At 38.9% G+C, this 23,579-nt stretch overlaps 1 protein-coding gene across 23 annotated transcripts in view; it reads left to right on the top strand.

Annotated features, from left to right (window-relative positions):
• The window catches only part of RBMS1 (RNA binding motif single stranded interacting protein 1), a 221,872-nt gene that overhangs the window by 112,827 nt on the left and 85,466 nt on the right, over window positions 1-23,579 (top strand). For 12 of the 23 annotated variants that reach the window (XM_054477480.2, XM_054477478.2, XM_054477471.2 and 9 more), the window contains exon 2: window positions 12,573-12,748. In XM_054477480.2, the coding sequence (XP_054333455.1) occupies window positions 12,573-12,748 (176 nt within the window). The remainder of the gene's footprint in view (window positions 1-12,572; window positions 12,749-23,579) is intronic. The other 11 variants (XM_063648242.1, XM_063648239.1, XM_063648237.1 and 8 more) reach the window with 1 other exon arrangement.

Raw genomic sequence — 23,579 nt, 5'->3', positions numbered from 1 at the left:
TTTCCTGTAAGTACAGATAATGCTTTTTTCTCTAGGGGCTAAATTGTGAAACCCATAGTACTGCAAGGTCATTCACATGTCCCTCTGGATCTAAGAATAAATAAATAAGTTGGTTTTGTGGGAGTATTTTTTTTGTAAGCTTACTCATATAAGTTTTCTAACTTAATATTTAATCACCTTATAATACTTTCAGTAAGTTTGTTTAATGTGGAGAAAGTATGTTTTTGAATGGGTATTTTCCACCCTGAGGACTTTACAATCTCAGCGGTAATTCATTACTTACAAGAAATACTAAGATACAGACTGTACTGTAGATAGACTTTAAAAAACAGCTGAGAGGAAGTTGTCAGCCCTGGAATCCTAACTCTACTGGGGTGAGGCAGGAAATGCATTGCAGAGGTATTCTGAACTGTCATGATAAAAGTAATGTTTCACTTCCCCTAGGAAGTTTTCTTTTTTCTTTTTTTTTTTCCCCATTTATTTTGAGTAAAAAGTAAAGGAAGAGTTTGCTCTTGTCCCCTTCACAGGGCTCTGTGTTGAGGAAGAAAACTGGCATGGATCTGGAAATTCAAGGAGGAGGAAAACACTGCACACCTGCATTCAGAATTCAGAAGAATAATTAATTTTGCACCTGAAGTTGGGTGGGATTTTGTGTTTACTGCGTTCTAATTACTGTTTGTTTGGGCTGTAATTTATTTATTGTTTTGAATTTTCTTTTAAAGTGGTTTTGGAGCGGTTACAGGGTCCTTTTATATAGAAGAGATTGAATAGAATGTGAAATGTAACTCTTTATACTGATTACACGTTGAAACACAAAGATGGCAGGCTACTAAGTAACATGCAGTCTCGATAGATCTTAAGTTATTATGGTTATTTCAGCTGTAATATTGTTTCTACCTTAAGGATACTCTGGTTTCAGGAGCTCTTTAAGATTGTTTTTTGTTTTACATTTGTTCCTTTAGGCTGCAGTTGTTGTTTTAGGATAGCTTACATATTTAGAATATTTTCTTAGAATCACTTATGACTAAGTCGGGAATCCATGCTGGCCTAAGGGGTGTAGGAAAATGGTGCTGCAGTGTGATGTCTGTTGGTCTTAAGTTGCATAATGTCACAGAAGTTGGCCTTGGAGTCTACCAGTTTAACAGACTCTTGCTCCATTTCTGTATTTGGCAGACAGACGAGAGTACTAAAGGTCCTGACTGGGTTCTGTCTTGATATGTCTTAGCTGGAGATGGCACTGTCCAGCACTATCCAGAATTTTAGAGAATTTTGGAGCTGGAAGGAAGCTTAGAAATCATCCAGTCTAACCTGCTTATTTCACACGTGAAGACCTGAGCCTTCCAGGGATAATACTCATTCCTGTTCCTGGCCAACACAAAACTTGAATCTGGATATTCTAACTTTTCCGTTCAATTTTCCACCCCCCCACCCCGAGATGGAGTTTCACTCTTGTTGCCCAGGCTGGAGTGCAATGGTGCAATCTCAGCTCACTACAACCTCTGCCTCCTGGGTCCAGATGATTTTCCTGCCTCAGCCTCCCAAGTAGCTGGGATGACAGGCGCCCACCACCACACCTGGCTAATTTTTGCATTTTTAGTAGAGACAGGGTTTCACCATATTGGTCAGGCTGGTCTCGAACTCCCAACCTCAGGTGATTCACCTGCCTTGGCCTCCCAAAGTACTAGGATTACAGGTGTGAGCCACCGTGCCCGGCCAATTTTTTTTATTGTTATTGTTATAAACATTATTTTCATAGAAGGAAGGGAAGTGTTTTTCTAGTTTTGCATTCTCCAGAAGCCGTGCTCTTCATTTACTGTGTTTAAATTCTTTTCTACATGTGAGACTGGTAGCCTGTGACATCATGTCCACATTCCACCTTGCTTTTTAGATTCTTCCTACTACGTTTTTAGTACCACCACACTCCTACCCCAACATCAACTTGTGGGAGCTTCCTCTGAACCAACCAGGTTGGGTAATTCTCTGGCTTTTGTGAAGAATGATCCTTCCAGTCTGTGTCTTTGTTGGTCACTCCTCTTCTTACTCTACCCACCTTTCTTTCAGATTTGCCATTCCTTTTATTGTTTTTGTTTGTTTGTTTGTTTGTTTGTTTTTTGAGACAAGGTCTTGCTCTGTTACCCAGGCTGGAGTGCAGTGGCACAATCACAGCTCACTGCAGCCTTGACCTGGGCTCAAGTGATCCTCTTGTCTCAGCCTTTTCAGTAGCTGGGACTACAGGCGTGTGCCACCAAATTTTTTTTGTAGAGTCAGGGTCCTGCTATGTTATTCAGGTTGGTCTCAACCCCCTGGGCTCAAGTGATCCTCCCACCTTGGCCTCCCAAAGTGCTGGGATTACAGACATGAGCCACCACCCCTTTTATTCTTAATGACATGTCATTTATATTCAGCTCTCTCAGCCATCCACCCCGTCTGTGAAGCCTTCCTCAACCTTTTTGTCCCCTGTCTTTTCATCCTCCCTCCTCCCTGATCTTCCCTTGGTTGAACTCTATTTTTAGAAACTATACTGTACTACACCATTATAAGCAATGCAATTAAGGGTAGCTAAGGCTAGGAACACACTCTTAAAAGCTTTTTCTTTCTGATGAATGCATTATCTGGCAAGGAAATTTTGAAACCATTGCCTTAGGCCCCTTACTTTCTCTTTTGGCCCTCTAGTTTTCTGGTGATTAATTTAAATTTAATGTCTTCAGTCTGGTATCTTCATATTCACACACCCATACCCCTTATAAATGCTGTTACAAAAACTAGATGGAACAAATTGCACAAAAACTCTTGTGTGTTTCCTGGCGCAGAGTTCTCAGTGGGCAACTTGGCGAGTCGCTGGAGTTCTTAGAAGAACTTTTGGAGGAAATAGAACAATTGGGCTGATTAGCATGCAGGAGCACAGAACCAACCCTTAAAAGATACTTGAATGATAAGGAATCTAGTGTCTTTTTTTTTTTTTTTTTTACTTTTTTTAAATTTTATTTTATTTATTATTATTATTATTATTATTATACTTTAGGCTCTATGGTACATGTGCGCAACGTGCAGGTAAGTTACATATGTATACATGTGCCATGCTGGTGCGCTGCACCCACCAACTCGTCATCTAGCATTAGGTATATCTCCCAATGCTATCCCTCCCCCCTCCCCCCACCCCACAACAGTCCCCGAAGTGTGATGTTCCCCTTCCTGTGTCCATGTGTTCTCATTGTTCAATTCCCACCTATGAGTGAGAATATGCGGTGTTTGGTTTTTTGTTCTTGTGATAGTTTACTGAGAATGATGATTTCCAATTTCATCCATGTCCCTACAAAGGACGTGAACTCATCATTTTTTATGGCTGCATAGTATTCCATGGTGTATATGTGCCACATTTTCTTAATCCAGTCTATCATTGTTGGACATTTGGGTTGGTTCCAAGTCTTTGCTATTGTGAATAATGCCGCAATAAACATACGTGTGCATGTGTCTTTATAGCAGCATGATTTATAGTCCTTTGGGTATATACCCAGTAATGGGATGGCTGGGTCAAATGGAATTTCTAGTTCTAGATCCCTGAGGAATCGCCACACTGACTTCCACAAGGGTTGAACTAGTTTACAGTCCCACCAACAGTGTAAAAGTGTTCCTATTTCTCCACATCCTCTCCAGCACCTGTTGTTTCCTGACTTTTTAATGATTGCCATTCTAACTGGTGTGAGATGGTATCTCATTGTGGTTTTGATTTGCATTTCTCTGATGGCCAGTGATGGTGAGCATTTTTTCATGTGTTTTTTGGCTGCATAAATGTCTTCTTTTGAGAAGTGTCTGTTCATGTCCTTCGCCCACTTTTTGATAGGGTTGTTTGTTTTTTTCTTGTAAATTTGTTGGAGTTCATTGTAGATTCTGGATATTAGCCCTTTGTCAGATGAGTAGGTTGCGAAAATTTTCTCCCATTTTGTAGGTTGCCTGTTCACTCTGATGGTAGTTTCCTTTGCTGTGCAGAAGCTCTTTAGTTTAATTAGATCCCATTTATCAATTTTGGCTTTTGTTGCCATTGCTTTTGGTGTTTTAGACATGAAGTCCTTGCCCATGCCTATGTCCTGAATGGTATTGCCTAGGTTTTCTTCTAGGGTTTTTATGGTTTTAGGTCTAACATTTAAGTCTTTAATCCATCTTGAACTGATTTTTGTATAAGGTGTAAGGAAGGGATCCAGTTTCAGTTTTCTACATATGGCTAGCCAGTTTTCCCAGCACCATTTATTAAATAGGGAATCCTTTCCCCATTTCTTGTTTTTGTCAGGTTTGTCAAAGATCAGATAGTTTTAGATATGTGGCATTATTTCTGACGGCTCTGTTCTGTTCCATTGATCTATATCTCTGTTTTGGTACCAGTACCATGCTGTTTTGGTTACTGTAGCCTTGTAGTATAGTTTGAAGTCAGGTAGCGTGATGCCTCCAGCTTTGTTCTTTTGGCTTAGGATTGACTTGGCGATGCAGGCTCTTTTTTGGTTCCATATGAACTTTAAAGTAGTTTTTTCCAATTCTGTGAAGAAAGTCATTGGTAACTTGATGGGGATGGCATTGAATCTGTAAATTACCTTGGGAAGGATGGCCATTTTCATGATATTGATTCTTCCTACCCATGAGCATGGAATGTTCTTCCATTTGTTTGTATCCTCTTTTATTTCCTTGAGCAGTGGTTTGTAGTTCTCCTTGAAGAGGTCCTTCACATCCCTTGTAAGTTGCATTCCTAGGTATTTTATTCTCTTTGAAGCAATTGTGAATGGGAGTTCACTCATGATTTGGCTCTCTGTTTGTCTGTTATTGATGTATAAGAATGCTTGTGATTTTTGTACATTGATTTTGTATCCTGAGACTTTGCTGAAGTTGCTTATCAGCTTAAGGAGATTTTGGGCTGAGACAGTGGGGTTTTCTAGATATACTATCATGTCATCTGCAAACAGGGACAATTTGACTTCCTCTTTTCCTAATTGAATACCCTTGATTTCCTTCTCTTGCCTAATTGCCCTGGCCAGAACTTCCAACACTATGTTGAGTAGAAGTGGTGAGAGAGGGCATCCCTGTCTTGTGCCAGTTTTCAAAGGGAATGCTTCCAGTTTTTGCCCATTCAGTATGATATTGGCTGTGGGTTTGTCATAAATAGCTCTTATTATTTTGAGATACGACCCATCAATACCTAATTTATTGAGAGTTTTTAGCATGAAGGGTTGTTGAATTTTGTCAAAGGCCTTTTCTGCATCTATTGAGATAATCATGTGGTTTTTGACTTTGGTTCTGTTTATATGCTGGATTACATTTATTGATTTGCGTATATTGAACCAGCCTTGCATCCCAGGGATGAAGCCCACTTGATCATGGTGGATAAGCTTTTTGATGTGCTGCTGGATTCTGTTTGCCAGTATTTTATTGAGGATTTTTGCATCAACGTTAATCAAGGATATTGGTCTAAAATTCTCTTTTTTTGTTGTGTCTCTGCCAGGCTTTGGTATCAGGATGATGCTGGCCTCATAAAATGAGTTAGGGAGGATTCCCTCTTTTTCTATTGATTGGAATAGTTTCAGAAGGAATGGTACCAGCTCCTCCTTGTACCTCTGGTAGAATTTGGCTGTGAACCCATCTGGTCCTGGACTTTTTTTGGTTGGTAAGCTATTGATTATTGCCACAATTTCAGCTCCTGTTATTGGTCTATTCAGAGATTCAACTTCTTCCTGGTTTAGTCTTGGGAGGGTGTATGTGTTGAGGAATTTATCCATTTCTTCTAGATTTTCTAGTTTATTTCCGTAGAGGTGTTTGTAATATTCTCTGATGGTAGTTTGTATTTCTGTGGGATCGGTGGTGATATCCCCTTTATCATTTTTTATTGCATCTATTTGATTATTCTCTCTTTTTTTCTTTATTATTCTTGCTAGCGGTCTATCAATTTTGTTGATCCTTTCAAAAAACCAGTTCCTGGATTCATTTATTTTTTGAAGGGTTTTTTGTGTCTCTATTTCCTTCACTTCTGCTCTGATTTTAGTTATTTCTTGCCTTCTGCTACCTTTTGAATGTGTTTGCTCTTGCTTTTCTAGTTCTTTTAATTGTGATGTTAGGGTGTCAATTTTGGATCTTCCCTGCTTTCTCTTGTGGGCATTTAGTGCTATAAATTTCCCTCTACACACTGCTTTGAATGCATCCCAGAGATTCTGGTATGTTGTGTCTTGGTTCTCGTTAGTTTCAAAGAACATCTTTATTTCTGCCTTCATTTCGTTATGTACCCAGTAGTCATTCAGGAGCAGGTTGTTCAGTTTCCACGTAGTTGAGCGGTTTTTAGTGAGATTCTTAATCCTGAGTTCTAGCTTGATTGCACTGTGATCTGAGAGATAGTTTGTTATAATTTCTGTTCTTTTACATTTATTGAGGAGAGCTTTACTTCCAAGTATATGGTCAATTTTGGAATAGGTGTGGTGTGGTGCTGAAAAAAATGTATATTCTGTTGATTTGGGGTGGAGAGTTCTGTAGATGTCTATTAGGTCTGCTTGGTGCAGAGCTGAATTCAAAGGAATCTAGTGTCTTGATGGGATCTGGAAGGAAATCTCAGTCAGTCATGTTGTATTCGACAATGCAAGTCTTAACTTTAATTCTTTTATCTGAAGCATAAGAAAATGATGGTTTATTCGTGAACTTAGGTAAAGAGATTTCTTTGTGGAGATTGCAGTTTTACATGCAAGGATCAACTTTGATGGATATCTTAGAGAATTAATTGTGAAGCATATTGGGCATTTTTATTTTTAGGGTTTATTGGAGTAGTGAAGGTAACATGGGCCCCTCTCCTTTGACAGGCTTAATCCAACCAAAAAAAAAAGTTTAATACTCTATTGGTCAGTTTCACAGTCTTGAGAAGCTGCAAAGTTTTTTTCCAAACAAGGAACAGTGAAGATAGGAGAACCAGTTTCATTAACTAATTAGCTATGTGATTTTAAGCTTTGATATCCTTGTTATCAAATGGGATTAATTGATTATTTCCCTAACTCCATGGTATGTATAAGTGAGACACACTGGCTGTGTAAAGGGGCATTACCCTTCATTAATCTAGTTGCTATGTGTTTTTTAACATCCTGGCCTCAGGCATTCCTTCCCTGACCTATCCACAGGAGCAACTGATTCCTGGCCAGTTTCTCACCTCTCTCCAGTTCACCTCCCACATTTAGTTTTGTTTTTCCAGTTCCCTGTGCCAGAACTTCTCTTTCCAGCCACCATTCCCAGCCTTCTCTCAGTCACTCATATGGCCAAAAGGAAACAAAGAAAATATTCTGACTGTGGTGATAACTGGCCCATGTGGGGGTCCCCCTCATTCCTGTTTGATAGTTTATTTAAATTGTTAAATTCCTTTTACATCTTGAAAGCATACAGAGAGGAACCGGTGTATGGAAATAAGTGTAGCAGACATTGTCTTCACATAGTACTCAGTTCATTTCAGGCTTGATCTTATACTGTTTCCCTGTGAAAATGATAATGTTCTGTAAACTTCTGTCTGCTTTCAGGAGCAACTGTACTGATTATTTTGCTTCTGGATGAAGGAAATAGTTGATGTATTAAACCAACCTGCTGTTTGGGATGGTGGTGGGGGGGGGAGGGGTGTGTAGGGGCAACAGGGGTGGGAATGGTAACCTTCTTGAGCTATAAGGATGAAAACTTTAAAGAAGACTTGAAGAAAATTAAAGGGCAGGTCCTAGCTTTCCTTTCCCTTCAAAATGTACTAGAATTCTTAGAGAAGTGGCTAAGTAAGGTGGGGGTGGGAAGAGGACAGCTTCAGCTATAAGATTGGTCAGAGCACTGTTCTTTAGCCTATTAGTAATGGAAGGAAATGAGACAATAGAATTTTAAATGACAAGTTTTTGTTTTAAAATTATCTTTGCTGCATAGAAATCTACAACAATGTACATGGTTACTAATGTATTTTAGTTCACATGTGGTTAATTTTGTAAATGACCTTTAGTTTTGTATTTATAGAGGAGAGACTATTTCTCTCTTCTCTATAGGGGGTGATGTGATAGAGAGGGAGATAGTATTACCCTGTGTATAGTTGCCCTGTGCCTATTGTTGATCCTTTTAGTGTAGGAGGCCCAGTGGGACTTCTGGCCAGAAGGAGGCATCAGTGTTGTCCATGCAGGAAGTGCTCCCTGATTGCTATCCATAGAGGAAGTCCTCCTTGAGTGCCACCCACACAGGATGTGTTCTCTGAGTGCTGTCCATACAGGAAGTTCTCTCTGAGTGCCGATGAACGCTCTTCCTGATGGTGCCAAACCACTCGTGCAGGAAAGGCTGAAGGTCTAATACAACCACCCCTTTATTCACGAGTGACTTTGTTTTCTATCCATTTTGGCATGCAAATTAAGCCCATATAAGTATTATCAAGAAAATTGAATTAGCTTGTTTCCTTTGCCCTTGGAGATACAAGAATGTAGTTTGTTTGCCTGACCTGATAACAGGAAAAAATTAGGCTAGAGAAGGCTGAGAGACTACTAGGCTCTTTCGGGATGGGTGGGCACTTAGCATGCTTATCCAGCCACCAGGTCCCCTAATTAGATTGAATGTATGTAAATAGTTGCAACCTTAATCCATAGAGGGTCTTTTCAAGTTCCAAGGCAGCTTCTGGGTTTTGAGAGGCAAAATGTAGAAGGACTACCAGTGATGAAAATGGAACTGGCTAAAATATTGTCCCTTTTTGTCCCTTTGTAAGCTTTTTAAAAATTTGTTTATCATTTGTGCTGCCAAGACACCTAATCTAACGACAGTGTAATTGCTTTAAATTTATCAGAGTTCTGAAGCTGTAGTTAAAGGCTTGTCAGTATTTGCATTTTAATCTATGAATGAAGGTTTAATTTTTCACTGTTTTAAGTCATGTCATCCTAAAATATTGACTCTAATGTTTAGCAGTAATATGCTGAAGCTTTCAAAAGTTGTTTGTAGAATTTATTCTCTAATGAAAAGATTTTTATAAAGTAGAATTTTTAAAACTGATTTTTTAAGAGCTAATCTTTGTTTTTTTTAAACACTTATCAGACTGTGTGTTAATTAAGACAACTTAAAGGCACCTTTTACTTTCTTAAAAAACATATCTGCCAATGGTATTAAGTATCAAATTTCAGAGAAGCTGGAATTTGGTAATTAGTCAGCAAAAATGATGGGCACAGAAAATTAAAGAATACAAATAGAGCATTCAGGATATAGAAAGTGTTTTAGGGTCCCACGTAGAGTACTGTTTGAAGGCTCTGCTCTGGCTTTGTTTTCTAGCAGACCTGCGTTCAAATTCTAGCCCTGCCACTTTCTAAATGTGTGGCCCTGGCACATGGCCTAACTTTTTTTGAGACTCAGTTTCCTAATCTGCACAACGGGAGAACAATAACCTACCTGCCTGTTTGATTGAATTAAGTACGGTAATGTATATAAAGTACTCAGCAGAATCTGTAACTTTAGTAGAGACGGGGTTTCACCATGGTGGCTAGGCTGGTCTCGAACTCCTGACTCCGTGATCCACCCACCTCGGCCTCCCAAAGTGCTGGGATTACAGGCTTGAGCCACCACGCCTGGCCCAGTTTCAGTGACTTCTAAAAACGTAATCTTTGGTTTAAAAATGTCTGCACCAGAAAATTAAAAATTGACAACCTAGAATAATTCAACGCTTCTCTTTCAGTTTTCTTTCTCTGTCTTCAGTTAGCCCCAAGAAAGAATTGATTTGGAAATAAAATTTGAATTTGAACTTTGTTCTGTATAGGATTCACCAGAGGCTAGTAGTCCTCATTGGGTACTTTTAGGAACCCTCTTCTGCCTGGGATCAGATGCTGGGAGATTTCATTCCCTCACAGGGCAAACTTAAGAGGGGAAGCAGGGAGGCACAGGCTGTATCTCCTTCCCACAGTGGGAAAATACTGCAGTAAATATGGATGCCCATCAAATTTATATTAAACTGGCTCTGTAAATTCAGACAAGTAAATCATAGTTGTATTTCTGCCAAAAATGAATACATAAATAAAAAAACCTACTACTTTCATGTCTAAATAATCTCCAAATAAGTCATACATTCAAATGTTTCTTTAATTATACAAGTGCATGCCCGCCACTCCCTTTCCACTTGTGGCAAAATCAAAGTTTCAAGTGAATGCAGCCTTGGAATGCAGTCTTTAAAATGCCTGATGGTTCATTTACTTCATGTTGATGTAATCCCACTAAGAGGTAGGGGCAGGCCTGATCCACAGCTTCTTACTGACTTCTCCAAGTCTCATCCCAGATGACCACGTTTCATCGCCCAACAGCTACGCTAAACATACTGGGTCCTACTGTGAAAACAGTGTGACTTGTGTCAGGGATGGTTTCTGAGACACTAATCAAAGGAGGTTTAAGAGAAAATTCAGTCCTGTCAAGTTCTAATAGCTACAAGTTCTCTGCGTCAATCAAAGGCTTGGGACAGGAGGCAGGTGTGTGGGCTACTTTCCAGCACCTCTGTTCTCACTGATGTGAAAAATAGAGTAGGGCTGGATGGCAGGTAGCAACTCAGTGGCTTCAGAGAAGGAGCACAGGCTTTGTGGGGCATGGCCAGTGCTCTGAGGTGCCACCTGTGGCAGAGCAAGTGTCAGAGTTTGGTCTTAGTTTTATATCTAGTAAGTAGTTAGCCCCTAGAGAAAAACTAGTGGTTTGGAGAAAGGATATGAGTTCAGCTGCTCATTAAGGGCATGAATCAAATAGATTTGGTAGGATGTGATCTCAGGCTGCTTTTATTTTGGGATTAAGCAATACTGATGTTCCCAGTTCAAGTTCAACCTTCAGTGAATAGCATTTCTGCAATGACTATTATTGACCCTTTGCTGCTCTCCTTCTAAAAGAGAATCTCTTTAAATAAAGTGGTGTTTGGACTCAGATGATATCTTAGCAAGGAACCTGGGCAGTGGAAGGAAGAATCTGAAAGATATAGGACCAGAAAAAATGGTAACATATCTAAATTAATGGGGCCAGGCACGATGGCTCATGCCTGTAATCCCAGCACTTTGGGAAACCGAGGTGAGTGGATCACCTGAGGTCTGGAGTTCAATTCCAGCCAGGTCAACATGGTGAAACCCCGTCTCTTCTAAAAATACAAAAATTAGCCAGGCATGGTGTTGTGCGTCTGTAATCCCAGTTCCTCAGGAGGCTGAGGCAAGAGAATCACTGGAACCCGGGAGGTGGAGGGTTCCGGTGAGCCGAGATCGTGCCACTGCACTCCAGCCTGGGTGACAGAGCGAGACTCCATCTCAAATAATAAAAAATAAAAATAAATTAATGAGATCCCCATATGTTGGGATATTATGGAATTAGGATGACCATGGCAGAAGCTGGGTACAAAACTAGGAATCTATAGTGGGCAACGGAGGTTGCTGACAAGGGTAAATGAGGGTATGCTTATTGCAAGGGGTCTGCTTCTCCAACTTTCCACTGTGGGATTTGATTTGTCTTCTATAGACAGGCCTGACTTTCTTGTTTGTGGTGGTAAAAACCAAGCCATGAGATTTGAACCTTTTGACTGTCTAGTGACTATTTAATTTTGGATGTTCAAACTGTTCATGAGTGATGTCCTTGAGTTAGTACAGTATATTTATGATTTAGAAAATGTGAGGTGAAAAAACGTCCCTGTCCTGATGTGAAATTGCTGCGCGTTTGCTGTGAGGACACTTGGGGTTATGTGCTCTTTCGTCTCAAGCTGAGCCATTTAACTTCCTCAAAGTCATGTGTGTGGCACTGGGTCAGAGAACTGTGGTTTCTTTCTGTCGGTGCACAGAGAATTGTCTGGTATGAGTACAATTTCAGACATTCTTCCTAGGTGGCTGCCGACTGTAAAACCACACTGAGTCCTTTGGTTGCAGGCTTTACTTCGAGTTGTGGTGGGTGCTGCAAGCTGGGAAGTTTTCCAGCTTGGACACCATTCTCACAGGGGTTAAATTTCACAAGGTTAGCCAGAGCGAAAGGCAGCCTGCCTGGGAATCTTACCCAGATGTCTCAATGAAGTCGTGTGCCTGTCTTAGCACTAGGTGAGATCGTCCTTATTGGTATATCTGGATTAAACTCTAACTTTCTTGTACTTGAGAAGTAATTTTTTTTTTTTAAGAGTCATCCTAATAAAATTTTAAGCAACTTTCAATCAAACGTTCTTCAGAATTTGAAAACCTTTTCAAAAGTCTAGTGATTTCTAAATTACTGTATATTAAGATGGTACCATCTAACTTCATGCACGTTAATTGTGAGTCTCAGTAGATGTGTTCCTGAAAAATGCGTGAATAAATTAATCTTACATAAATTTAGTCACATTTAAGGTGCACATAGAGAACTTTTACTGAGTAAACCCTATTATCAATTTTATGTTGAAGGAGAGGGCTTTTTTAAAGTAGCATGAACAGACCTTTTTTAAAGTGTGAATTAAAATTTATACCTCAAAGTAGCTTAAGGTAATCTATATTTAAATCTTGGTAACTTCATTTTATTTGGGAGATCGTACAGCCTCTGAATGGTGTCAGCCTCCTAATGCTAGCATACTAAGGCTCCTCATCTTTGTTTTCCAGCAGTCTCTGGTCCCAGCCCACCCCATGGCCCCTCCCAGTCCTAGCACCACCAGCAGTAATAACAACAGTAGCAGCAGTAGCAACTCAGGATGGGATCAGCTCAGCAAAACGAACCTCTATATCCGAGGACTGCCTCCCCACACCACCGACCAGGACCTGGTGAAGCTCTGTCAACCGTAAGTAGTAGTTATTCCTATTATTTTAGCTGCTAAGTATTTTCTTGATCATATTATAGAGTGATATATACTGCATTATAAGAGAAGTTTATAAGAAGTATCTGTGGACTCTCAGTGTCACAACCATAAAATGGGTTTCAAGTTTTAACTTCTTAAATACATATTCAGTCAATATTAACATCATCAGACTGGCTACATGAATTGGAGCATTTTCTCCATAGAATTTGACTTTATGGGCATATGAGAAGTAAAATATGATTTTTTTAAAAAAAAAAACTTATGGCTAGATATTTTCCAGGAGTTCTCATTTTTTGTGGATGCACCTCTGAGGGCCGGTCTATCCTGTGAGAGGAACTTTAGCTATCATTGTTTGTCAGAAAGGTTGTTAATCATCTAACGTCATACTGAATGTAAGCTCTTAATTCCAGCTGGAACCATATTAGTCTGTCCCCATTAGCATCCATAGTTTTGTGGTCTGGATTGTACACCCTCATCACTTTAGGAAAAAGAACTCAATTCTACCCTTTCAGAGTGTTCTGAAGAAATGTGTGCATGTGCATAAGTTCCAAAGTAAATTTGCATTATATGCTAATGTTGTCAATGAATAGAATATAAATGTGCTTCTTTGCTGCAATTACATTAACTCACTAAGTAAGAAAGCACTAATTTTAAAACGAGCCAGAAGCACTGTATAGTGCAAAGATCATTGTGTAAGGACTGAAAGCATCAAATTGCATCGAGCTATAAAAGCCTACACATATACGCGTACTTTTTATTTATCCTAAGACAACAATGGTCCCTTAAAAAGAGAATTTTGCATAACTGCAGAAGAAGACTTTTGCTAGAGAATGTTTCCTATTACCTGAATTTCAAAACATCTGATTGATGACATCTCATTTCTCTTTTCCTGGTTAAAATCCAGATTCATTACTTCTTATTTTTTTAAGAAAAAAAATTCAAAACTAACTTGGTCAGTTATTTCCAAACTGGAACTAAAAGTAACATCTGGCCTTCCATGGGTGGGGGAAGGAGTGCTGGTTGTTTTGCTGTGTTTTGTTTTGAAAGGGGAGGGGTGGGACAGTAGGTGGTGGCTCTTCAGGATCTGGAGAGCGTTCTAGAAGGCCATCCCTCCCAGCACTCTCCCTGTGTTTTTCTCATGTCCCCCTTTTTGATCAGCCCTTGTAGACTTTGACTCCAGTCCTTGGCTTTTGGGGCAGTGAAATAATGCCCTGCACTAGCGACTGCTGTGAAAGCAAGCCCAGCTCTTGGGGTTTGTCATTGCTGGCTGGAGGCAGAGGGAACCCTGCCAGGCACGCCCTGCCCTATTGCAGCTGTTCAAGACCACAAATAGGCCTTTTGCTATCTCCTCTGCTGCTGGCCTTTCAGTGGCGTTGTCTTATGTTTTTGCAGCGTAATTACAGGTAGAGCACTGTAAAGTCTAAGGAACTAAAAATATGACTGCAAGAAACAGAAGAATGAAGCTAACTCTCAAATTCTTGAGGTGTAAGAGAAGAGGAGAGGAATTCAAAAAACAAATTGTTCTTCAGCTAGTGTTGAATTATGTAGGGTGAGTTTTGATGTCAAGGAGACAGTTAACCCTAAAATACTGGAGTAATGCCATGTTGTATATACAGTAAATATGTACTTGAAAAATTGAGTCAGTAATTTTTTTATTGAACCGAATCATATTACAAATGTGGCAGAAGAACATTTTATCATTTTTCCTAGAATATTCATTTCTTTTTTGTTGTTCTCTTTGACATGTATGGATTTTCTTAACATGTGTAAACATTACTCTCCTTGCTATTATCAATAGCAGCAATAACGCTTTGCAGCCCTCACTCTCTCCCGTCACTTGCAAAGGAAGGCTCTCGTACAATCCCAGGTTTCATACTGAAGTCTGATAATAGTCTTCTTGATATGTACCATGCAGAGGCAAAACATAACAATAACAGAAGAGTCTATCTCAAAATTTGCTGGAAACTTCATTCCATTTAACACAGAGAATCTAGTAAATACCAAATTTGACTTGCTGAGAGTTTCTTGCCTTAGAATGTAGAGAAAGCACAAAAGAGCATTCCTGTTCTGAACTTAATTGTTTCCAATAAAGAAGAGCTAGTTGGTAACATAGAAGTGACAAGAACCTTATGAGAAAGGGACTCATGCTAGAGCTTAAAAAACCACTGGACATAATTAGAGATTTTTAGAAAAGTAGGTATCAGAAACATCTCAGAAAAAAAAGATATAAATCCATACCTCTAAAAAAGAAAATAAATACTTAGAACTAAAAATTTAGCACTGTAATTACAAATTGACCTGATGAGGCTGAATTAGGAGGGGTAACGATGGAAACAAATGATTTGGCTCTGCAGGGGGCTTGGATATTTTAGAGGGTTATTTAACAGAAAGATGGGGACAAACCAGGGATGTTTATCATGGTGGCCCAGTTCCATACAAACAGTGCATGAAGTCCAAAGGCAAGTATGACATGAAGATTTTAAAAACTAGAGAGGAAAACAAAAAATATTTTTTAAAAACTGTGTTTGAAGTAGAACATAGAGATGCTGTAATGTTAGAGGCGGTTACAATGGAAAAGCACATGTTGTGATATTGAGATGACAGGGAAAGGCAGCCCCACCCAGACTCGAAAGAGGGAGTCATGACCCTGGAAAGTGTAGATCACCCTGGCTAAGAGGAGGAGGCATGTGGGGTAGGAGCTCAGACTGGAAGCCAACCAGCCTAAGTTCCTGATACAGGGTGGTGACAGTGCTGTCAGGTCATCTGGATTGAAAAGAGATAAATTTCCTAGAAACATTTAATGAAAGATGTCAACCAGCTCTAGTTAACTTCTAAATTGTGAAACACATACGAGAAATCTTGGAACCTTGACTGCTGTAGGCTGCTGCAACTTTGCTCCCTATTTCTAAGAGGTTATCTATTCACAAAGAAGATATCAGTACAGTTAACCAGCAAGTTCAGGAAATGGAACAATCCAGGTAGCCGAAAGGATTCATCTACTATCCCTTGGCCTAATTCTCTTCCTTCTCTGAAATCAAGCCAAACAAACACTCTGCTTGACCGTGCTTATCTGTGTGGTGTATTTGTCATATAAATATTTGCCAATGCAATATTTCTGTCATTGAGACTTCTCAGGCAGACTTTTTAGATGGATGAATTGAGGGCTCATGTTGTGTCCATTTTCTTGACATCTTAGCCATTTTTATTTTGCCTTCAGACTTTCAACTGAAACTGCACTAGCATCTTAAATATCTCTTATTTTACCTAGCTTTTTTTTCACTCTCATCCCTCTCCTCCTCAACCCTCTGCCCTTCTGGTTTCTGTTTTCTTGGCTGCCTCCTCCATAGTCCCATCCTCTGTTAGGGTTATTCTCCACTCTTTCTACTTTCCTGCACATTTTCCATTTGAATATTTTATTTTTACCTCATATTCAACCTCAAATTCAAAATATCCTCTCTCTCAACACTGTCTGTTTTCCAAATTTACTTTCTTAAACATGAAGCTTTAGGAAAGCTTCAGGAGTCAGCAGCTCCTTCCCTTTGTCCCTTAGTCACTAAGTTTTGTGGATTCTTCTTTGGCCCTTCTTCCTTCTTCTCCGGCCCTTCTTCCTTCTTCTCCCTGCCAGAAGAACCGGCTGACTCCTCCCTCCCTACAGTGTGACAGGAGAACCATTTGCTCCTCTGCTACCTCCCCTCCAGTGCCTCCCCTCCCATCTCTATTCAGCAAGGCCAGATCCAAACTCTGTTTGCCTCCTTTGTGCTTGGACCACACCAGTAACTCTCCTCTTTATTTCTAAATTTTTATGTATTGCCAGCTCATAATCAGCATCTTATTTCCATATAGTTCTGTTCTCCAAGTGCCTGTTACATTACTTAGCCACGTCTGTGACAGTATATGATGCTAACAGCATATCATCTTATACAGATTTGTCACCCAGACTACAAAAGCATTGTAGTCAGGATTGCTAGGTTTGGTATCCCAGAGTTACCTAAAAGTGCTAGGCAAGTTCTGGATTCTCAGTCAACAGACTGTAAAATAGGTCAAATAATGCTATTATCAAAAATTGTGATAAGCATTAAATCAAATAATGTAAGTAAAAGAGCTGGTCCAGAGCCTACAACACAATTGTCTCTGAACAAGTATTAGTATCTCTTGTTTCTTCCATCCTTGAAATTCTGCTAGAATAAGCTTAATTTATATTGAATTGTACATTTAAAACAAAGGAGGAAGAAGCTCTACCAGATTTTGATTTTGAAAGCTGAGGAAGCCAGGGAAGTAGCTTAATGCTAACATAACCTCCAACCTCCTCTTCCTTGAGGCTTTTTTTTTTGGGAGGAAGGGGTACAGGCAGACCTCATTTTACTTTGCTTTGCAGATACTGCTTTTAAAAAAAAAATACAAATTGAAGGTTTGTAGCAACCCTGCATTGGGCAAGTCTATTGGCATTTTTCCAATAGCATATGCTCACTTTATGTCTCTGGATCACATTTTGGTAATTTTCACAATATTTCAGACTTTTTCATCATTATTATGTCTGTTGTGGTGATCTGTGATTAGTGATCTTTAATGTTCATTGTTTTGGGGCACCACAAACCGTTCCCATATAGGACTTAATCAATAAATGTTGTGTGTCTTCTGACTGCTCCACTGGCTGGTCATTCCCCTTCTGTCTCCTTCTCCTCCATTTTCTCTGAGATATAATATTGAAATTAGGCCACATAATAGCCCTGCAGTGGCCTCCAAGTGTTCAAGTGAAAGGAAGAATCTCCCATCTATCACTTTAAATTAAAAACTTTTAAAATCAAAATTAAGCTTAGTGAGAAAGGCATGCCAAAAGCCGAGACAGGCCGAAAACTAGGTCTCTTGCACCAAACAGCCCGCAAAGGAAAAGTTGAAGGAAATTCAGAGTGCCACTCCAGTGAACAAATGAATAAGAAAGCAAAATGTCCTTATTGCTGATGTGGAGAAAATTTGAGTGATCTGAATAGAAGATCAAACCACCTACAACATTCCCTTAAGCCAAAACCTAATCCAGAGCAAGACCCTAATTCTTTAACTCTGTGAAGGCTGAGAGAAGTGAGCCTTCTCTCTTCAATGCTATGAAACAGCCTTGCATGCTATAGAGAAATCTTTCATGAAAGGAAGAGTCCATTGATGCAGCAATCTTCATTGTTGTCTTATTTTAAGAAATTGCCACAGCTACCCCAGCCTTCAGCCACCACCACTCTGATCAGTCAGCAGCTATCAGCATCAAGGCAAAATCCTCAACCAATGAAAAAGCTACAACTTAGGCTGAAAGCTCAGATGATTGTTAACACTTTTTTATAATAAAATATTTTTTAAGAGATTGGGGTCTCACTGTGTTGCCCAGGCTGGCGTGCAGTGGCTATTCTCAAGCATGATTGTAGTGCACTGCAGCCTTGAACTCCTGGGCTCAAGTGATTCTGCCTCAGCCTTCTGAGTAGCTGGAGTTACAGGTGTGCACCACTTGCCTGGCTAATAAAGTATTTTTAAATTCCAGTATGCACACCGGGCTTTTTTAGACATAATGTTATTACATAATAAACTACAATATAGTGTAAACATAACTTTTACATATGCTTGGGAAACAAAAAAATTCATTTGACTTGTTTTGTTGCAATACTTGCTGTATGGCAGCGGTCTGGAGCCAAACCTGCAGTGTCTCTGAGATATGCCTGTGTTTGCAGAAGAATTGTTTCAGCCACACGCTACCCACCCCTGATTATTGCTCATCATAATAATTACTGTGGCATGTGAAATATTCCATTATGTCCAGCCTTTTTTAAAGATTTATAAATAGCATAGGTGTGCAAGATTTGGTAATGGCTCTCCCTGATTTGTAGTGGAGTAAATGTCTGAGAGTCTCTGTTGGCCAAGGCTAGGTAGCTTAAAGGTTGCTGTGGTGTTGACATCATATGCAGAGTTCTAGATAACTCAGTGTAGCAGTAACTTATTTTAATGGAAAAACCAGTGACTTGATATTAAAAGAAAATGAGGTATCTCTACTCTTTCCATCTTCTACAGACAGCCCTTCCTTCATTCCTAAACCAATTCTTGATTCAGTAAATTTCTAACTTGTTTCCAAGTGCAGTAAAACATGATTTTAATAGAAATGTGAAATTAAATCTAGCTTATGATATGATAGCCTGTTACTATTTAAAATGAAATAGTTTTGAAATGTAATCTGTTTCATCATTTATAATATTCAATACATATTTATTTTCTATCCCTATGTTTTATTTTCTCTGTAAGTTTTCCTTGTGCTTTTGAACACAGCACAGATCTTAAAAGATGAAACAGTGAAGCAAGACAAGTCAGCAGAGAGACAGGATAGTATTATCATCAATGTGGTGTACTGGGAGAAGCCAGAAGAAGGCTAACCTTGATGTGAAGAAATTGGGGTAGCTTTCAGGAAGGAGATGACATCTCAGTCTTAAAGGACAAGGAAAATTTCATGAAGGGTGAAAGCAATAGTATCCTCCAGGCATCAAGAAGTGCCCAAGAGGTGTTAGAACCCTTGGATGTTTAAAAAGGCACAGAAAGGGCTTCTTGGTACAGAGCTGGCACTCGGCAGTTATTAGTTACCCAGGGTTCCCATGACAGGGTGTCAGTGGGTGTAAAGGAAAATGAGGCTGGAGGTGTAGGTTGGGGGCATATTGTTAGCATCTTGACTAAGACAGTTAACGCCAACATTTTAGTTTGGAGTTTATTCTTTAGTTACAGAGAAAAAGTTAGCTGTTAGAGTGGAAGAGTAGCATAATGAATTTCTCTCCTTTCTTTCTGTCTCTCTCAGACGCTAATTTTGACAAAAGTAGGAAGGGTGTATTGGAGAAGGCAAGGACTCTTATAGGTGAGAGGGAAGCCTCCAGTTGCATTAACTGGGAGACAGCACACATGAAAGGCACCGACTTTTAGTGGTTCTCTCTTAGTCCCAAAACTCCAGCGTCTCTGTGTGTTCCCCAGATTTGACCATCCTTTTATTTTTGTTATCTACAAATAGGGCCCAATGAACCACTTTTCTGAAACCACTAGCTACTTTGTTGAATGCTGATTTAAATTATTTTTTGAGACGGAGTCTCACTCTGTTACCTGGGCTGGAGTGCAGTGGTGCGATCAGCTCACTGCAACCTCTGCCTCCCGGGTTCAAGCGATTCTCCTGCCTCAGCCTCCCAAGTAGCTGGGATTTAAAAGAATATTTTAAGTTATTCTTACTGTCATAAGAAATTAGGGCAACTAACAGGAAAAGGACAACTTGAAATGGTTGTATTATTTGTACATCTCCATTGATCTCTGTAATACTAAGATTTCTTAAGCAATCCATTTGCTAAAGGATGTTTCTCTCCACCCTGAAATTAAACAATCATCGCTTTTATTGCAAAATGATTAGGCTACCTTTAGGGTAAAATTTGAAAGTGAAGGCATTCTAATAAATTGAATAGTTTTTTGATGCTTAATCAGCTTTTACCCTATTATGAAGTTACCTTCAACATTTACCCTGAAAGGAGCAATGGGCCCAACAGACCTAGTGTTTTGAAATCTCTATGTAAATAGGAAATCCTTTGGAATGTATAGAAATTACCTGAAATAGGAGAGCCCTTATTTTCAATACAAAAGAATGATCCTATGATGAGGTAGGAAAATCATTCCACCCAGAAGGGACTCAGTTCTCACTTTAAAATTGAAGAGAGAATTTTGAGTCAGGGGACCCAAGGTCAAATGACTCAGTCCAAAAAGCCTGAACATACCCTTAGTTATTACATTTATTTTAGAAAGAAAGAGACACACATGCTTCACATGTATTCTACACAGGAGTATTCAGATAGCTATGCAGATGTGACAGACATAGACCAAAGGTTTCATTGCCTGCATTCAGCATCATTCTAAAGCAACGCCTCTGAGTCTTAGAAACCCAAAGCTCTTCATGTAGGATTAAATTAGAGGCTAATATAAGGAAATAGCTTCTCTTTAAGATATAATTTACCCTTTATGTGTTATCTTCCAAGCAGATTGAAGAACTGTCTTACTGCTGGTGATGATGATAATGGTTATGGTGTATTTAACTCACAGGCATTACAATAAAACACCCACAGATGATTTTTTCTTTGGTAGCTACTACATCTCAGATAATTGAGATTAGGGCATATTGAGCTATATTATATAGTATTGTAGTTGTTTGAATTTTCTGGGTTTTTTTAAATGGTATTTTACAAAGCTACTGAAATCTGTATCTAGTGAATTTTTATTTCTTACGTTTCTTTGAGGGACAAGGAAAGAAAAATAAAAGTAAACAAAAACGTAGAGTTGTGGGCAAATAGTTCTTTTCTCATTGTGTGTCCTTTAAAAATTTAAAAAAAAAACAACTAGTCTTTATTGACTGGTAAAAAATGTTTTAGTCTTCCCAAAAAGTGAAAATTGGGTTAAGGTGATGAGTTTTCTACAGTTAATTATAGAAAATGCATTCCATTTTTGTGTCTATTGCTATTATATAGCTTCTTGCACCCATTTACAAATTGTTTTATAAATCATAGGATTTCTTTTGATTTCCAAATGTTTTTGTTCCAGAAAACGACTCATTTTTATCCTCTCAAGTTCTTTCTTCATTGATCTAGAAGATTCTCCATACATAAAATATTAATAACAGTATTTTCTGGAACTTGGCTTGCTTCTGTTATTGCTAGCATAATAGGATGACACATAATAAATAACACAATGAGGGCTTAGACCAAGGAACTTGAGCATTTTGCTGAAAAGTGTGATCTATACGATGCGCAGTTTACAGAATTTGTCTCATCGTTGTAAAAAGGAATGCCAATCTGCTAAGTCAAAATGTTGAGTCACTGATTGTAACTAAATTCTCTCATCATGGACAGTATTCCAGTAAGGTTCCATGTCGAAGAGTTTAACACATGATGCATTTGAGACTGAGCAAAACACAGAACTTTCAAAATCTTCCCCCGCCCCCTGCCCAATAAATGGACACCAAAGCAGAGTTGAGAGCTTAAGAGCAATTGTGTAATTAACTGAATCTTCTTCCCATTCATCTCTTGGGTAAGCGAAATACAGAATCCTTTTCTTTTTCATGTTAGTTGCATCATTTCTTTTCTTGGTTTAGAAGATTGTTGGCACTTTAAGTAATACTTTATGTACAGTACTTCTTTGACATACCAAGGTATATAGTCTGAAGACTTTTGGAAATCCCCAGATTTCACAGAAATAATTTTAGCATCACAAAAAAAGAAAATCCCATGAAATAAATACCTGCTTCCCAATAGAGAACCATCTCACACCTCTGTGTATACTTTCTTCAATTTTATCATTAGAACTATCAGTTGGTTTGTCTTCTTAGAGGGTGACAGTTTTCAAAAATTAACACAGTGTTTAATCCCTTCTTGAAAATTGCTGTGTACACAATTAGAACAAAACCTTATTGAAATATGGACCTTAGGTAATGGGCTATGCTTCTTCACTGGCTTCATGACCTGCTGTCCTCTGCTGAGAGTATCCACAATTCAAATGTGTGCTGTTGCAGTATTAAGCATAACTGCACGTCAGGGAATTTTAATGTCATCGTGAGTTGTTGAAACCTCAAATATTAATTATTACCAAGTACCTACTTTATACATGTATTTGATATTTTGACAGAAAATCTCAGTTATATTTTCTAATTTATCCTTAGTATAAAATCTGCTGGTAAGCATGGATATTTAGAAATTTAGCCAATCTTCATTATTGTCAGTTGACCTTTTTCTTTAGGGTATCTTTTTGTTACTCCTAGGCATGATAAAGAGCCATTGTCTCTTCTAATGCCCAAATACTGCACAAGCTGTTGGCAACCCCATTTTAATATCAGCCTTAGCAGAAGTTAATTGGGGAGCCGGCGCTGAAAATAATTATCATAACCATAAGAATTTTTTAAAAAATTACCCTTTCCTTCTCTGTGATTGAAGATAGTATTTACATCCTTTCCTTGTTCCTTTATATGAGTCTTGGATTTCTGTAGCAGCAGCTTGGGGATACTTAACCATTATATGAAGGTGAAGGTACTGTCTTCAGGAATAAAAGCCTCTAAAATCTTTATTTGGCAGTTGTGCTTGGTTTTATGTAGAATTTCCTTATTGGGTTACTGTTGAATCTCAGAAATGTATAACTTTTCCCTTCATCTTTAGTTCATAATAAATGCATGTGAAAAAAAATTCTGTGTAATGTGTAAACATCTAAATAATGTTAGCAGCCAAAAATTGTCTAATGCTTGCTGTCTTCCAGTGACTATGCCAAGTATTTTATTATTTAACCCTTAGAACAGTTTTATGAGCAACATTATCATCTCTGGTTTTCTGCCTTAGTCTGTTATCTGCTGCTATAGTAGAATACCACAGATTAGGTAATTTATAAAGGAAAGGAGTTAATTTGGCTATGATTCTGGAGGCTGGAAAGTCCAAGAGCATGATGTTGGCATCAGGTGAGGGCCTTCTTGCTGCTTCATAATATGGAGGAAGAACAAAATGAAGTTGAAAGATATTTCTTTTTCTTATTGCTTAGGATAATATAGCTGATAATGGTGGAGCCAGAACTTAAGAATGGACAGTCTGACTCCAGAGCTCATCCTCTGAACCACTGTGCTTTCTGCCTCTCCAAGTGTACCCTGAATGCTACTTTATTAACTTCCTCTTTACCTCATCAGCACCCTTGCTTCTTCATCAGCACCACAAACTACAAAAGACTAATTTCTCCAGGACCCTAAGAGATATTGGGCCGTGATAGATTTAACAAGATTTTATTAGAAAAAGCACCT

This window comes from Pongo pygmaeus, chromosome 11, assembly GCF_028885625.2.
Source record: "Pongo pygmaeus isolate AG05252 chromosome 11, NHGRI_mPonPyg2-v2.0_pri, whole genome shotgun sequence".
NCBI classification, from domain to species: Eukaryota; Metazoa; Chordata; class Mammalia; order Primates; family Hominidae; genus Pongo; species Pongo pygmaeus.
This window is presented reverse-complemented; position numbering and strand designations above follow the sequence as displayed.